The sequence below is a fragment of the Rhinopithecus bieti genome, unplaced genomic scaffold, assembly GCF_001698545.2.
Source record: "Rhinopithecus bieti isolate Rb0 unplaced genomic scaffold, ASM169854v2 scaffold_1017, whole genome shotgun sequence".
In the NCBI taxonomy this organism is placed as follows: domain Eukaryota; kingdom Metazoa; phylum Chordata; class Mammalia; order Primates; family Cercopithecidae; genus Rhinopithecus; species Rhinopithecus bieti.
The window spans coordinates 3,189,341-3,205,856 of NW_016803657.1; the positions used below are offsets into that span (position 1 = coordinate 3,189,341).

Sequence of the window (16,516 nt, forward strand, 5' to 3'; positions counted from 1 at the left end):
GCGGTCCCCGACGCGGCCCGCGCACCTGCCCAGGTGGGCCCCGCCGCGCAGGCCCAGGGGGCTTCCCGGGGACGCGAGGCTCTCTGCCCTGCACGTGCCGCCCGGGCCATGCTTGCTGAGCCGGGGGCCCTGGGGCGTGGACCCCAGACCTGGGGGCACGGGGGTCCACGCGGGTCGGCGGCGCGCATTGTGCCCGCGCCTTCACACCTGCGGGGGGCGGGGCGGGCGCCACGTGCGGGCGGCGCGGGGAGGGCACGGGCGCGTGGATTCCCCGTGCCTTCCGCCCCAGCGTGGCTTCCGCGTGCGGCCCCGGCCTGCCCCCCTCGCTTCCTCCCAGTGACGGGCGGCACTGCGGCCCAATGGTGGGGCCCACGCGTGCCCGTGGACGGGGTGGGGGTAACCGGGTCTCCCCACACGCAGGATCCTGGGACTGGTGTTGCTCTCAGCCGCCCACCTGCCAGGGTTGCTGGAAGGAAGGCCGTGGGGAGACAGAAGGGGAGCAGGTGACAGGGGCCCCAAGGCGCGTCCCTTTGCTCACATGTGGGGCAGGGGCTCAGGCCTCTTCCCGCTCCCACTGCGTGGGTTCTTCTGTGCCTCTGTCAAGTTCAGGAAACTGGGTTATGTGCCCGTGACTGTGTGTCTGTGTGTGACTGTGTGTGTGACTGTGTGTGTGTGTGTCTGTGTCTATGTGTCTGTGTTTGCACAGCCTCAAGATCCTGGGGTGGTGGGACGAGGCGCCGCGGAGAAACCCAGAAAGCCAGGACCCCGCCTGGCCTTGGCCCTTGACCTGGGTCCCCCTGGGGCACAGCAGTGGCCCTGTGCTGCATTCTCACCCTCACTAGTGTGTGTCCATGTTCGCGGGGCCTCCCGTGTCCCTCTCCCCGTGTCCCGCGTCCCTGAGCATGCTGTTTCTTGCTTCTTAAGCGGCTCTTGTAGCTGAGGCAAAAACCAGATCCACTCACCATTCATTCACCAGGTGACCCACAGGCAGCCAGCCACTCTCTGGCCAGGTGCCTGGCCTTGGGAAGATCCTGGGACTCAAAACCCGCCCCCACCGCCGGACACCGTGGGCTAGGGGATATCTCTGTGATTCGGCTCCAGCACTGCCCTTCCCACCCCTCTGATTCTCCAGGGTGGGCTGCCAGGTCTCTACTGGCACTGAGGTTTCACTGTCACAGTGTGTTGTTGTCAGGGGGTCTCCAACACGGAGTGGGGTGCCCTGTGCAGCTTCTCCAAGCCCAGTGTCTTCAGGGACGTGGAGTATTGAAAGAGCTGTAGGCGGGGTCTGGAGAACATAGGTGGGCTGTGCAGGTGTCTGGGACACACCTATACCCTATTTGGGCGTCCAGTGCCATTTATGAGAACATCTCCCCTTCTTAGGTAACCCAGTAGGAATGTCTGAGTTTGACCTTGGGAGAGGGAGTCTGCTTTTTAAAACTAGACCTCTCATTATTCCAAAATAAGACATTTACTAAAGCAGAAAAACAAACCAGGCTTCTCCTGCCTTTTATCCTTGAACTGAGCCAGGGCTTTGAGGGGCTGGTTCCCTGCAGCATTGATTCCCCAGGTGCTGGTAAACCCGGGAGCCAGCGTTTACCAAGGGTTGGGGCTGTCGGGGCGCCAGCCTTTGTGTGCACCCGGGAGGCCGCTGTTAAGTGAGATCGTCTTCCGGGCCACTCCGCTGTCTACAAGGCGTGCGCTTTCACCCACGGGGCTCTGCGATGGCTGCGTTTGTTTACAGTCTCCGGCAAAGCTGTTTGCCACCCAGACTGAGAAGAAGTTGTGCCTGTTCCTGTCCCAGCTGTTTCTGAGTCTAAAGGTTTCTGGAGTGGACTTTCTGGGTTTCGGGTCCAGTCCACACGGGAAATGGAAATCTAGCCAGCTGGGAGAAGGCTCCGTGTGGCTGCCTCTCAACAGTAAACAGTGACTCACCGCTCCGTCCCCACCCTCCCTGCTCTCCGCGAATGGAAGATGCCTTTCCCCGCTATTTATTTTTGCTTTTTATAAGTCACAGACTCGTCATGTTTCCGCTTTCCTACAGTTTCAGGAAACTGGGAGTGTCGTCTTAAAATCATAGAGTTTTAGAGCAGGTACAAATGAACCTGAGCAGTCACACGCCCCGCCCCGACCGGCCGCTGTAGATGAGGAAACCCAGGCCTGTCCTGAGGGCTGGTGGGGTCTGGTGTAGAACCTGCCTGCTTCCGCGCACTGCGCGTCGGGCGTCCTGGGGAAGGTATTGGGGTGGAGACTGCCCTCTCCCTGCCCTCATGTGCGAGGCCGGTTCATCGTGTACAGCGGGGGGCTTGTGTGGGGTGTAGGGAAGACATGCTCCCTGCTTGCAAGGAGCTCACCACACCACGGGGAGGCCCCCTGTCCCCAGAAGGATCTAGAACCAGGCCTTGGTAGAGGGTGCTTGCCTACACGAGGAGGAGGGCAGTAGGGACTGTTTCTGGAAGAAGCAGGGCTTGAGGGGACAGGGGCCACCTGCTCTCTGCAGATGGGGGTGATCAGAAACCTGAAACGGCGTTGGGGTGAGGGGGTCGGGGTTTGGGAGGAACCCCAAGACTTTTGACTGCCTGTGGGGCTGCGTGGAGGGCACCAGGATCAGGGTGAGGGCATCCCATTTGGCAAAGCTGTGGTCCACACAGGAGAAGCTGGAGGCCAGAGCCTGGGCAGATGCTGTGGGTTCGGGCGGGAGATACTTGAGGGCTGGGATCAAGCCTGGTTGGAGCGTGGACGAGGAAAAGAGAGAGAGGTGGGGGCAACTCCGATGAGTGATGCGGTTGGGGGCTGGGGGGCATCTGGGCCCCCCGGAATGCCCCTGGTTGGACTTGGAGGCTGGGAGCGGATTAAAGCCCCAGGGTGGCCGGGGAGAACAGGATGCTGACGGGGAGCTGGAATCCAAGGACAGGAGGATGGCGTGGTGGGAGCCAGGGCAGGGACTGGAGGGGGTGTGGTGTGTTCTGCAGTTTGCTCTGCTGCTGCAGCTGCCTGAGTCACCTCTGGATGTAGTGGAATGACACAGCTTCCTCAGGCTGCAAATGCAAGGTGACCAGACGTCCTCCAAGCCAGGCTGACAGTCGTGGCTTGCTGGAGGGCAGCCAGCCAGGGCCAGGCTGCCGGCTGGTGCGGGCTGGGCTGGGGGGTGCCAAGTGGGGTGCCTTCCGCATTTCCCGTGTCAGGAACAGCCGGACAGTGGGGGCCCTCATCCTCAGTAGGAAGGGTGTCTGGCTGGTCTCTGGGACCAGCCGGGCTGCAATTAGTCGGTTGACACCTGTTTGACAGGTGCCCACTGGGTACCAGTGCCACAGTGGCCCCACCTACCCTTGTGGCCCACTGTGGAGGGTGCCTGGCTTGGGGTCTCTGGCAGAAAGGCTCCTGGGAGAGGCAGGTACACCCTGCGCAGCCTCTGGTTTTGTGGATTGCACCTGTCGTGGGAGTCACTGGTGAGGGAGGGCGGGAGGGCGCTTGCTGCTGTGCTGCTGGATCTCTAAACCCGAGTCTCGCACAGAACTCCCATCCTCCGTTCCTGGTCTTCCCCCTACCCCTCCTCCCTCTCCCGCATCCCACATCCTCAGAGACCCGTGGAGAATAGAAGTGGAAAGGCCACTCCGTCTCGGTCAGACTGGCTGGGTGGCCGAGGGGGTGGGGCGTGGAGTCTGCGTTGTCATTCACCCCTTGGGAAAGAACAAGTGACCCATCCAGGGCCCCCATGCTGGCCTCGGAGAGCGAGCAGCGGCCCTGATGTGTCCTCTCATCTGGGAAGAATCAGAGCCCTGAAGCTGAAATCCCCGTTTCTCCACGGGCATCCACAGCCAGGACTGTTCAGAGGGGTCATCCAGCCATCAGCTGTTCAACTCACTTTTGTACTCTCTCTCTCTCTTTTTTTTTTTTTTTTTTTTTAAGAGACAGGGTCTTGCTCTGTCACTCAGGCTGTGGAGTGCAGTGGTGTGATCACAGCTCACTGCAATCTCGACTTCGCGGCTCAAGCAATCCTCCCACCTCAGCCTCCCGAGTAGTGGGGACCATAGGCGTGTGCCATCACACCTGGCTATTTAAAAATTATGGTTTTTTTTTTTTAGAGATGGGGTCTTGCTATGTTGTCCAGGCTGGTCTAAAGCTACTGGGCTCAAGCATTCGGCCTCCGAAGGTGTTGAGATTACAGGCAAGAGCCACCGTGCCCAGTCCCAACTTTATAGAGAAACTGTTCCCTCTTGGACCCCAAAGCAGGTCCTTCTCAGCTTGTGCCAGCATAGCAAGAGATGCCAGGGCTGCCAACCCCCCACTGAGCAGGGCCAGACCCATAGGTGACCAGTGAGTATTGGCTGGGACTTCAAAAGTTAAAAATGGCTGGGCATGGTGGCTCATGCCTGTAATCCCAGCACTTTGGGAGACTGAGGCAGGAGGATCCCTTGAGTCCAGGAGCTCGAGACCAGCCTGGGCAACAGGGTGAGACCCCCGTCTCTACAAAAAAGTTTAAAAGGCCAGGCACGGTGGCTCAAGCCTGTAATCCCAGCACTTTGGGAGGCCAAGACAGGCGGATCACGAGATCAGGAGATCGAGACCATCCTGGCTAACAAGGTGAAACCCCGTCTCTACTAAAAAATACAAAAAAAAAAAAAAACTAGCCGGGCGAGGTGGCGGGCGCCTATAGTCCCAGCTACTCGGGAGGCTGAGGCAGGAGAATGGCGTGAACCCGGGAGGCGGAGCTTGCAGTGAGCTGAGATCCGGCCACTGCACTCCAGCCTGGGCGACAGAGCGAGACTCCGTCTCAACAAGAAAAAAAAAAAAAAGCTTAAAATTCTCTGGGTGTGGTGGTGCCCACCTGTAGTCCAGCTGCTCGGGAAGCTGAGGCAGGAGGGTCGCTTGAGCTTAGGAGGCCTGCAGTCAGCCAGGATGGCACCACTGCACTCCAGCCTGAGTGATATAGTGGGACCTTGTCTCTGAAATGAAAATTAAAAGGGGAAACATGATCCTCCAGAAGCTGAGGTCGCTGCCTGGGGCTCAGCTGCTCCCGAAAGCACAGTTCTGGGCGGCTGACCCCGGCCTGCCTGCCCTGCCACCGGGAGCCCGGGGCTCTGGATCCTCACCCTCTGCAAGGTGCCTCCCTGGGCGGAGCTGCCCTGCCCTGCACTTTATGGAGCCCAGGCCCTCGGTCTGGATCCTGGAAGGGGGCGCCCGGCGTCCCGGCTTCGTCACTTATCCCCAGCTGCAGCCGCAGGAGTTGCCTCCATCTGAGGCTGCTGGTGGTTCCTTTTCCTTGAGAGGAAATGATTCTCCCACTAAGCCTTGTTTAGTTGTGTGTCACGTTGAGGTGTCTGGCCTTGGGTTGGAAACGCTACCTCTTCCATCAGAAAACCGGTCACCTAACAGCTGTTCCAAGTTACAGGTGGTGCCAGAAAACTTTGCTGCCCGGCGCTACTCCAGGGACAGTGGGGTGTGAACGCTGCAGCCTTACCTAGGTCGGCGGTTGGGGCCTCACAGTGGAAACTCAGACCAGACCCGGCCACCCAGGCCCCCCGCTGTGGCGCGGAACACTGCACTTCTCTGGCGACTCCACCGAAACTTGGAGGAGCTCAGGGGCGCCAGGTGCTTGTGCGTGGCGATGCTGGCATTTTGTTAGCTGGTGGGTGTGAGACAGAATGTGAGGGCGTCGTTCCTGGGGGGCTGCTGGAGGGGAGCTTGGCTGCAGTGCTGACCAGGTGCTGATGCGGTAGCCCCTGCCTTGGGTCTGGGGTAGCGGGAAGCCGGCGTCACGGGCGTCTCTGGGACCCCAGGCACGCTCTCCCCCCGGCTGACACCCTAAGGCTGCGTCTCTGGTCCTGGGGAGGGAGCCATTTCTAAGTGTGCTCTGGGGTGGCCCTCGAGGCCATGTGAGGTCGGACAGTTCACAGAACCCCGTTTAGGGCAGTTGTCATTTTTAGATCAGTTGCTTTACAAACTTTTTTTGCACATACAAAACTCTTCTCTGAATCTCCTTCCAAAAGCAAGCTGTCATCCTTCTTGCCTCTGATGTTTAGAGCGACTTTAGGTTAATGCTGCTTGGATTTATTTTGTGCATGGTGGGGAGAGGTAGGTGCCAGCACCATCCCATCCCATGCTGGGTACCTGAGAGAAGCTTTGCCACTTGGCTGGGCTGCTGTTTCGCCTCTCGGGGGGCACGTGGATGGTCCAGGCTTCCTTGGCAGAGCAGAGTCGTGACCTGCCCAAGGAAGTAGGGGGCACCCTTGTGAGCACAGCGTGGGGGCCGCCCGGGACCCCAGCTTCCCCCAGGTCTCTGGTTCCTCGGAGGGCCCCAGTGCAGGTGTCCCTGGAAGGACTGGAGTTTTGAGATGGGCACAGGCGTGCTCCAGCAGCCCTGGCGACCTTGACCTTGTGGAATTAGTCAGCTGCCCCTCCTGGGGTCGCCCCCGGCTACCGTACGCCTCCATGACATCACAGGGCATCACAGGAGGCATCTTTTTAGTGGAAAGATCCCCACGCTGAACTCTGCTCCTGGCACCCCGCACGTCACCACGTCACCGTGGCTCTGGCCAGACAGCCCTGTCCCCCAGACCTTCCTTTTCCACCCAGCTGTGCTGCCATGGTGGGCAGTGGGCCTGGGGGCCGGGGAGTGGGTCCTTGCTAGGTGGGAGGCCCGGGTGTATGGGAATGCGCGCGCGGCTCTGTAAACATCTGGTGACTCACCGCATAGCTATGTCGTGGCCGGCCTGTGCACTGACGTGCTCACGGTGGAGCTGGAAGCAGTGCCCGCGGCCCCTCCCTCTGACATGGAAAAGTTTCTCATGGTGCTTCCAGCCGCCGGCATTTGCAGGTCCCCATGGTGGCGGAGGCAGCTGGGCCCCGGCGTCTCCACTGTCACCCTCGCCCCAGGGCGGGGTGCAGAGGAGCCTGGAACCCACCTGGCCTTCCCTGGGACCGGCTGGTGCCATCCTGTGCCGTCTACATTAGCACCCTGAGAGCAGCCGGCCTTGGCAGGGGCAGCGGACCCGGCAGCCTGGCGCAGGACCCTGTCTCACCTGTGTGGCCCTCTGGTTGTGGGGGTGGGTGGGTTGTGGGAGGGTGCCCCCCTCGGAGGCAGGGCTGGAGGGTGGAGGGATTTGGGCCGAGGGCTCCCTGGCCCAGGGTGTGGGGAGGGTCCTGGGCCGGCAGGGAGGGCGGGATGGGGTCACCTGCCCCGTGGTGCCCATGTCCAGTGGAGGTGCTGACCAAGGACACCCCCATCGCCGTGTGCTGCTCTGACGTTCCTGCGGGAACCCGTGTCTGGTATTTGGGGTATGGGAGTGGGTGCTGTGGACCGGTCCCGCGAGCTTCCCGGCGCCTTCCGCCCGCCCGTCCCGGCCGCCGGGTACAAATGGGTTTGTTGACTGCCTGCCGGTCTCGTGATGTCTGCGCAGACTGACCTGAAGTCAGGATCGCGTTTGGGCTTCTCGGTTTCCATGACGACCGTGGGGGCTGGCTCGGTCCCAAGGTCGCCATGGCAACTATCGGAGGGCTCATGCCGGGGATGCTTTGGCTGGGTTTTTCATGAATGATTAGAATGTGTGACACAATGCAGACGTGAGGACGGCGGGGGCGGCGGCGGGGACGACTCCCGCCAGACGGTCGAACGCTCGGCAGGGCGGCGGCTCCCCCACCTCCCTGGTCTCTGACTGCGGCCCCCGGACCTGCCGCCCCTCAGGAACCCCACACCCCCTTGGGCTGCAGGGTCCTCACTCAGGGGTAGCTGAGTTGGAGGTGGTGATGTCACAGCTGCAGCGGCCCGGGCTGTGGTAGGTGTCCCGTGGCCTGTGGGGAGGGCGGGGTGGGAGGGCGGCTGGGGCTCCACCCAGGCCCACCATGGGGGAAGCTGGTGATGGCAGGGGCTCCCCAGAGGCCCCCTCTCGGGGATCCAGGCTGGGTCCAGAGCACCGGAGCCTTTGCAAGGGTAGGGTCGCTGTCCAGCGGGGCCCCACACTCCTCGGGGCCAACACAGCTGCCTTGTGGGAGGGCGGTTTCGCTACCAATCGGTTTGGTCCTTGGGACGGAGCACCTTGTGCTGTGCAGGTGCAGACGTCTTCTCTGACCTCAGGGAGAGTCAGAACAGGAAGCAGCCGCTGCTGGTGCCTGCTGGTCACCCTACAGCGCCGGCAGCTGCAGCCCAGGTCTTCAGGGCAGCAGGGGGCTGCACCTGGCTGCCAGGCCCTGGGGTGGGGGGTCCCAGCTGCTCTGTGGACTGTGCTAGAGTGTGAGGTGCAGCTAGACCTCCCCCTGGACCCTAGGGCAGAGGCAGAGGCCGGGCCAGGATGCCCCACCCCTTGGGAAGCCCCCCAGGACGGGCTGGGCTGGGACAGTGCCCCATCTTGTTTTCAGGGTGCTGTGACCATCCACCCCAGGCTGAGGAACGTCCCTGCATGGGAGGTGGCCGTCCCTTCCGGCGCTGCTGGCCCTGACCTGCGCCGGCTTCTCTACTTGCCCGTGTTTTCCAGCTACGAGTTCCAGGGAGCTCTGTCCTGGTGACTGTGCCCAGGTTATGACGACTAATCCCAAACCGAACAAGACATTAAAGGTAAGGCTGGCTCCAGGCAGGCCCCGTCTCAAGCACAGGTGTGGGAAAGGCACCCCCAGCCCAATAGCCCCTGCTTTCCCAGGGCCGTCCTGAGCCTGTGATGGAGGCCTCCCTGTTGGCAGGAGGAGGGGGCTGCTGTGGCCGGGGCATGTTCACAGGAGAGATGGGGCCAGGATCAGGGACTGTGGTTCTAGGAGATGACTCCCAGGCTCACGGTGTGGCAGGGTCTGTCTGCCTGGGCTGTGTGTCCGCCGGGCGCTACTGCATGAGCTCATCCCCTGACTCCAGGCGTGGGCAGAGTGGCCTCTGGTGAATGGGATGCTCCAGCTCCTAGGGCCTGGGCCCACCTGTGCCTGGCGCTTGCTGCCTCTGCCATGGGGCATGCCTGTGGGCTGGCTCAGTCCCAGCAGCAGGACCCATGTGCTCCAGGTCCTCGTGGGCTCTGAGGCTGTCGATAACCAGGAGTGACCAATGTCACTGCTGGCTTCTTCTGTTCAGAAAGGGTCCTGTGGGGCCACAGCCGTCACGTGGGCTGCCTGCGTGCATGGCGTCCTGCTGGTGTCCTGCGGTCCCTGGTGCGGACGGCAAAGGCCAGCCCTGAGAGAGCACGGGCATGCAGGGGCACCGCTGGGTCCCTGTCCACCCCCGTGCTGGTCCCAGGCAGATACCCCACATCCTCCTGCTGCTGACCCCGTGCTGTGGCCCCCCCAGGTCAAGAAGGAGGCGGGCGAGAACGCTCCGGTGCTCAGCGATGATGAGCTGGTGTCCATGTCGGTGCGGGAGCTGAACCAGCACCTGCGGGGTCTCACCAAGGAGGAGGTCACCCGCCTGAAGCAGCGTCGGCGCACGCTCAAGAACCGCGGCTACGCGGCCAGCTGCCGCATCAAGCGGGTGACGCAGAAGGAGGAGCTGGAACGGCAGCGCGTGGAGCTGCAGCAGGAGGTGGAGAAGCTGGCGCGCGAGAACAGCAGCATGCGGCTGGAGCTGGACGCCCTGCGCTCCAAGTACGAGGCGCTGCAGACCTTCGCGCGCACCGTGGCCCGGGGACCCGTGGCGCCCTCCAAGGTGGCCACCACCAGCGTCATCACCATCGTCAAGTCCGCTGAGCTCTCCTCCACCTCCGTGCCCTTCTCGGCCGCATCCTAGTGCCGGCTGGGGGCGGGGAGCGGCGGGCAGGCGGGCGGGGGCGCGCCCCTCGTACCTGTCACTGGGATGCAGACTCTCGACATCTGAGTCCAAGCGCAGGCCCCTCGGGCGCAAGCAACTCACACCAGGATGAGACTGTGGTGCAGGGTGAAGAGTGGGCTTCTGTGGGCGCAGAGCTGCATGCCGGTCCACACACACACTCACGCCCACCCCCTGCTCCCCGCAGGATGCGTCTGTGTGTGGGAATTGGCATCTTGCACCCGTGGGAGTCGGGACGTATAACGGAAAGGCCCTCGGGAAGTTCCGCCTTCCCCTGCGGGGGCTGCCAGAAGACACGGCCCCAGGAGTCAGGCCCCTGTGGTCAGGTCAGCGTGGGGCTTGTTTTCCACTCCAGCTGGGAGCAGCCTTCGACACCTGTCCTGTTGTGTCCTCCCAGCTGGTGCGGGAGCCCCTCGCTGCCCTGACCGACTCCGCAGACCCCGGGGAGGAGCATGGATGGTGCGTCGGCAGCTCCGTCCTTCCAGCTGTCCTGTTGCAGTTGCCCGTGACCCACGTCTGCCTTAGCAGGGGCTTGTGCAAGTGGGCATGGTGTGGGAGGCCGCTTGCGTGGGGTGGTGTCTGTGTGTGTGCACGTGTGTGTGTGCAGGCCCGCCTGCCATCGCAGCACCAGGGCTGAGGGGGCAGGTGTTCACCGGGGGTGGGCCTGTGGGCATGCGTGGCTGAGAGAGTGGCTCATATGTCATGAGGTCTCCCCTGTGCTCTGCTGACCCGAGGAGGTCGTGCAGCACAGCACAGAAGCCCCACCCACGGGAGCCGGCCCCTGAGACACCAACCCCGCAGGCCATCCTGGACCTCAGCGGACACGGACAGGAGCATCCCATCATTTGATGGTGAGCAGGACTCAGGCTGTGTCCTGGAGCTGCTTCTCGCCAGCTGTGGTCAGTGCAGGGGAAACGAGGAGGTCTTTTGGGGGCCTAGAGGGGAAGGGCCGCTGCAGTCTAGGGAGAGGGGGTGCAGCCTGGGGGACGTTGGTAGATGTGGACGTGGAGGTGGGAGGGAGAGGATGTTGCACTGGGTGGCGGGAGGAGGCGGGAGCCGTGTATGAGAGCTGGTGGAAAGGCTTGAGGGGCAGGACCAGGATGCAGCTGGCTTATACAAGAGCTCAGGAGTGAGGCTGGTACTCTGGAGGGCGTGGTGGGCGGGGAGGCGGCAGGCACCAGGCCAGGAGAGCCTCGTGGAGGTGGCTCCCACGTGCACACCCCCAGGAGCACAGCCACGGGCTGCAGTTGTGGCCTTGGCACTCAGTCCTCACCCGGAGCCTTCCCCTGTTCCTCCTTTCCCGAGCACCAAGGCACTGGTGGGCTTGGCACTCCACCTTGGGCTTCCTTTTCCTGGAGTGCCACCTTGAGGGTCCCTGCTGTGACTGGGGTATCTGCAGCGGGGGTCGCAGAGCACCTGCCTGGGGGAGTTGGCGGAATGTGAGCCGCTGGCCGGGGGCTGCCACCTAGGACATGCAAGGTGGTGCCTGGGGCCCCAGCTCCCTCTCGGCTGCCCCTGCCCACCCAGTAACACCCCCACCGGCTGCAGAGCCCAGGCCGATGCCAGCCACGCTGGGAGGGCGGAGGACAGACAGCCCCGGGGCGGCGACTTGGTTCTGTGTCTACTGTTAGAAGTGAGTGGGGAGCTGCAGGCCCGCCAGGACCACTGGGTCCCTGTGGAGCAAAGGCCTGCGTGTTCCCAAACAGCCGTTGCCCCCGTGGCCGTGGTAGGTAATCCATATTGGATGTCATAAGGACCAGGGGGATATTTAAAGAGAGAAACAGAAACTATATAGAGATATAAAATTATATTCACAGTTTATCTACAGATTTTTCGTAACAATCTTTCTTTTCCAGTTTGATACTGTAAATCTATCAGAGCAGAGCTTGGGGGCACGGGCACAGGTGGGAGTTGGGAGCAAACCGGAGGCCCAGGCTGCCCACCGTCCCCCTCACCACGGACTGCACCAGGCCGCTGGGCCCCCACAGGACAGGCCACAGCGGGTGGCCGGTTCTGTCCCATCTTGGGGTTCTTGGTGTCCACGTCTTGTGGGCCGTGGGCGACCACCTGCCCTCGGTCTGTGGTGCTTTGCTGGAGAGGGGACTCCCCGGCCCCCAGGGTGGACGGAGCCGCTGTCACCGCCCAGAGCCGGGCCAGGGAAGCATGGCGCGTTCTGCTTTTCCTTTCGGATCGTTGAAATTTCATTGTCATGATTTAATATATGGATTTTTTTATTTAAAAAAAGACGAAGGCCTCTTTGCCGCGTGGGTTTGTTTTCTGTCTCTGTGCCTCCGGCTTCCCAAAGAGATCCAGGTCTTTGCGTTTCCAGGGCGTGGGGACCCCTGCCCCCCACACCCCCACACCGCCTCACCCTGGCCTCTGTGCTACTTGGCAGTTCTATTTCAATATTTATTTTTGTGCTGCTTTTTATCATGATATAAATTATTGAGAACAGATCACATGTGGGCCCGTGTCTGGCCGCCGCCGCCCTGCCCCGTCCCTGCGGCCACCACCTAATTTATTGCCGTGCGTCCTGCTGCTGTGACTGCTTTTGTACCTTTGCAATAAAGAATTTTCTGGTTTCAGACCCTTTCGTTGTGCAGTTGGTGCTTTCGGCTGGGGCTTTTTTGGGCCAAGAACCACACACACTCCCCCATCCCAGGGGACCCCGCCTGTCCCTCACCAGGGTCAGGATCCGGGCACCATGTGTAAGTGGCTTTCCTAGACTGCCGGCCCATGACCGTGATGCTGGGACAGCCGCGGGGGAGGTGCTGGTCAGGTGGCCACGTCCCGGGCTCAGTCTCCCGAGGGTCAGGCCGCAGTCCTGAGTGTCGCCATCTGCCCCACCCACAGCCCCCTGTCGACGTAGCCTCTCCCAGTGGAAGGAGCAGAGAGCACCATGGCTGTCAGCGTCCCCCTTTCCCAGGAGATCCCTCACCCAGCTTTGCTGGACTCTCAAGAGGAGCCTGCAGGAAGCCGTGAGCAAGACAGGGTCTGCCTGGGAGCAGAGAGTAAAGCGCCCCTGCACAGTGGCTGGAAGCCTGTAGACTCCTCCAAAAAGCCAAGGGCCTGCCCACATGCCGTCCCTGCTCCGCCTGGCCTTCTGGGAGAGCAGCCCTGGCCCACCCGGCCCCATTTTTGGGACTGAGCTGACCGAGGTGTGAACGCCGTTCAGTGCTGGACCACCCAGGGTGAAATCCCAGCTGGATTTTTTCGAGATAGGATCTTGCTCTGTCACCCAGGCTGGAGTGCAAGGGCATGATCACAGCTCACTGCAGCCTCGACCTCCCAGGCTCAACCAATCCTCCCATCTCAGCCTCCTGAGCAGCTGGGACTGCCAGCACGCACCACCACGCCCAGCTAACTTTTGTATTTTTTTTGGAGAGAGGGTGTTTTACCATGTTGCCCAGGCTGGTCTCGGGCTCCTGGGCTCAAGCAATCCACTCGCCTTGGCCTCCCCAAGTGCTGGAATTACAGGCATGAGCCACTACACATGATCATAATCCCACCTCTCAGCATCTGTATGGCCTGGGGCCAGTTCCCTCCTTCCCAGCCTTGCTTCCTGTGAGGTGGGCGTGGAGGTGACTGCAGCAGCTGGCGCGTGCTGCAGTGAGGGTTGAATCTGTTCTGGGGGTGCGGCAGCCTGAGCTTGTCACTAGCAATGGCAGGGATGGCACTTTCCCCAGCTAAGTCAGACCTCCCCTGTGGCCCACCCTGTGGCTCTGGGCCCAGCCTGCTCCTCCTGGAGGAGCTGGTGGGTGTGAGTTGGGGGCACAGAGCCCCAGCCCCGTGTGGGGCTCCTGGAGGCCATGGACAGACAGGGAAGCTGTGAAAGGAGAGCCGCCCTGCCCAGCCTGCACCCGGGCCAGGCCAGGGCCACCAGGGCTTCCACCCTTTCTTGTGGATGCTGGGGATTTTCAGCTGGACCATCTCCCAGACAAGGACACTGAGGCAGGAGAGGTTAGAGAGGTTGGCGGGGGCACTGGGCCAAGACACGCAGCTCCTGCCTGCCTCAAGGCCCGCTCCTCTGTCCGGGCCTGTCACCGGGAAACCCCTTTTTCTGCAGCGATGGTGACACTGGAACCACGCTGATCTCTGTCCTTCCCTGTCTCATGAGCCCACGCTCCCTGTCGAGGCAGGTTGAGCCCCGGCCTGGACCGCCCCATGCTGCCTTCCATCCACGCAAAGCGGGCTGAGCCCTCAGGGCTTTACTTCGAGTCATGTTGGAAAGAAGCAGAGCAGCCTCACCCGCGGGCAGAGGCGTCTGTGAGGCTCAGGAGGCAGCGGGGAGAGAGGGCCTCCGTGGAGTCGGCTCCTGGTGTCCGAGTCCCTGCTCTGTGACCCCAGCCTCACCCACAGGCAGAGGCGTCTGTGAGGCTCAGGAGGCAGGGGGGAAAGAGGGGCTCCGTGGAGCCGGCTCCTGGTGTCCAAGTCCCTGCTCTGTGACCCCAGGCAACTTGCTCCATCTCTCTGGGCTCGGTCGCCGTCCCAGCTGGTATGAGCGCTGATCGTGTCAGTTTCCTGGCACAGTCCTTGGCTGGTCTGAGTGGGCATTTGGTGGAAACTGACTTCTCCCCTGTCCTAAAGCGCAGGCCTGAGGGGCTGCTGACATAGGAGCTCAGCCCCCAACACCTCAGCCTCTGCTGCCCGGAGCCCACATGGTGTCTGGGTCTCCAGAAGGGGAGCCCTCGGCCACGCACCCTCCCAACACAGATTTCAGCAACTCGATCTCTAATGGGGTGGCCTTCCCCAGGGCAAGGGCAGAGCAAGCCTACCGTCTGGCCAGTGCCCCCAGCCTCCAGAAACTGCCCCTCGGCAACAGGTCCCCGGGGAGCACCACGCCCTCACCTGCTGACAGGGGGCTGCCTGGTGGGTCTCTCCCTGTGGGGGTCCAATAAGGCAGGTGGGCGTCTTTGCAGCCATGCAGGGAGGAGCTCGGCCTATCAGGCAGCCCGGCTGGGCCCTGCAGACCCACTGACCTTGGATCCCCATGTCCCCAGCCCAGGAAGCAAGAGGCTGGGAGCCGGCCCTCTGTTACCTGGACCCCACTGGTCCATGCCCACCTTGCTGAGTCTCTCGGAGACTCCAGGTCCTGCTGTTCCCGGTGGCCGTGGCCATGGGTGGGGGCAGCACAGGTGGGAGCCGCGGTCCCCGGGTGGTGCCCACTGGGCCTTCCTGTCTGCTCTCCATGCCCAGTGCCTGAGCCCCCCAGGCCTTGCCCACTTCTGCTGCCCCTGCCCCAGCCCCCACCCAACCTGTGCTGCGGGCCCCAGACACACAGAACTGACTGCCACCTGCAGGCCAGGTAACTGCACTGTCCTCTGAGGGGCCCTGGGCCTGGGGGGTGCCCTGCAGTGACACCCCTCGCCCTGGGCCAGCTGTGTGTCCTTCCAGAAGCCCCCTTAGTTCCTGGGCGGCGGCTGTTCTCGCCACCGGGATTTCCAAGGCCTCTCGGGCACCTCCAGCTTCCTGAGGGCAGGACACGTGTCTGAAGCTCGGCTCCTCAAACCCAGGGCCCCACCTGGCACGTGGAGGAAGAAGAGAAGGGGAGGAGGCAGGTGCCCAGGCGGGAGCCCCCTCTGTGCCCCCCGGGAGTGCCCCCCCAGGTACTCAGGGCCCTGCTCTCATGGCCTTGTCCCCTCGCCATGAGTGGGGCTGGCACAAGGCCCGTTCTGGAGGAAGCAGAGGCTCCCAGGAGAAAGGTGGCGGCTGTGATCTCACAGCCCAGGCTCTGCCCTGCACTGCCCTGGGCCACGGGTCTGCCCACCCCAGACAGGTGGGACCCCTTTCCCGCATGCAGACTCGGTGACCCCCACCGCGTCCTGCTCCTCAGGCTCAGGCCCTGCGGGAACAGAAGCCAAGACGCAGTAGAAAATCCAAGGTGTTTAGGACAGGCGCGGTGGCTCACGCCTGTAATCCCAGCACTTCGGGAGGCTGAGGCAGGCGGATCACGAGGTCAGGAGATCGAGACCATCCTGGCTAACACGGTGAAACCCCGTCTCTACTAAAAAATACAAAAAACTAGCTGGACGAGGTGGCAGGCGCCTGTAATCCCAGCTACTCGGGAGGCTGAGGCAGGAGAATGGCGTGAACCCGGGAGGCGGAGCTTGCAATGAGCTGAGATCGCGCCACTGCACTCCAGCCTGGGCCACAGAGCAAGACTCCGTCTCAAAAAAAAAAAAGAAAGAAAGAAAATCCAAGGTGTTTAAATATAAATAAGAGCAATTTTCACAGCCCTGCGGTGCTGGCCAGCCTCACAGGCACCCGGTGGTTCCACGACCCATCCCAGGCACACGCTCCCCTGGGTGGGTGCCTGGCCAGGGCTCCCCTGTGGCTGGCGTGTGGAGACACGTGGGCCCTTCTCCATGTGCCCACGACGGCCACAGCAGGCAGTCAGGACTCCGATGGAGGCCCAGCCCGCAGCCTGTGTGGACCTCACCGTCTGTGGCACCCGGAGCTGCTGCTGTGTCAGGGCCCGGCTGCCCATCACCCTGGTGCCCCTCCTCCCAGCTGCCCAGCCTGGGATCCGGTGCGCTGTCTGTCTCCTGGTCAGGGAGTCTCGGCCCACCCATAGCTCCTGTGGGGCCCGTGCAGCCAAAGGCCCGGCAGCCACACTCACCCTGCACCACAGTGGCCCCTGGGAGCTGATGGGCCAGGTGTCCCGGGTCCCCAGCTCTTCCGATTGGCTCAGGTGCCCTCTCCTTTGGTGGTGGGCACCTGGGTGCCCAGAGGCCATCAGGTGCCCTGACCCCGGGCTGGAGACTAGAGAGGATGAGAGAATGG

General features: G+C 62.5%; 1 protein-coding gene and 2 pseudogenes across 5 annotated transcripts; 2 read left to right on the forward strand and 1 right to left on the reverse strand.

Annotated features, from left to right (window-relative positions):
• Positions 1-1,452: 1,452 nt before the first annotated feature.
• Positions 1,453-3,887, reverse strand: LOC108543725 (protein capicua homolog; annotated as a pseudogene). The gene has a single exon (XR_001889653.1). The product of XR_001889653.1 is annotated as a protein capicua homolog (transcript).
• A 1,067-nt stretch (positions 3,888-4,954) lies between these two features.
• On the forward strand, positions 4,955-12,320 carry MAFK (MAF bZIP transcription factor K). Of its 3 annotated transcripts, XR_001889658.1 has the most exons (4): positions 4,955-7,772; positions 8,353-8,548; positions 9,260-10,584; positions 11,590-12,320. XR_001889658.1 is itself a non-coding variant. In XM_017894336.1 (3 exons), exons 2-3 carry the CDS (start codon positions 8,513-8,515, stop codon positions 9,692-9,694), a joined length of 471 nt encoding a protein of 156 aa, XP_017749825.1. In that variant the 5' UTR covers positions 4,955-7,772; positions 8,353-8,512; the 3' UTR covers positions 9,695-12,320. The 3 variants fall into 3 exon arrangements, 2 of the variants coding, with proteins under 2 accessions (XP_017749825.1, XP_017749832.1); XM_017894336.1 differs by having other exon boundaries at positions 9,260-12,320; XM_017894343.1 differs by having other exon boundaries at positions 8,469-8,548; positions 9,260-12,320.
• Positions 9,846-12,320, forward strand: LOC108542332 (uncharacterized; annotated as a pseudogene). The gene has a single exon (XR_001889242.1). The product of XR_001889242.1 is annotated as an uncharacterized LOC108542332 (transcript).
• Positions 12,321-16,516: the final 4,196 nt, after the last annotated feature.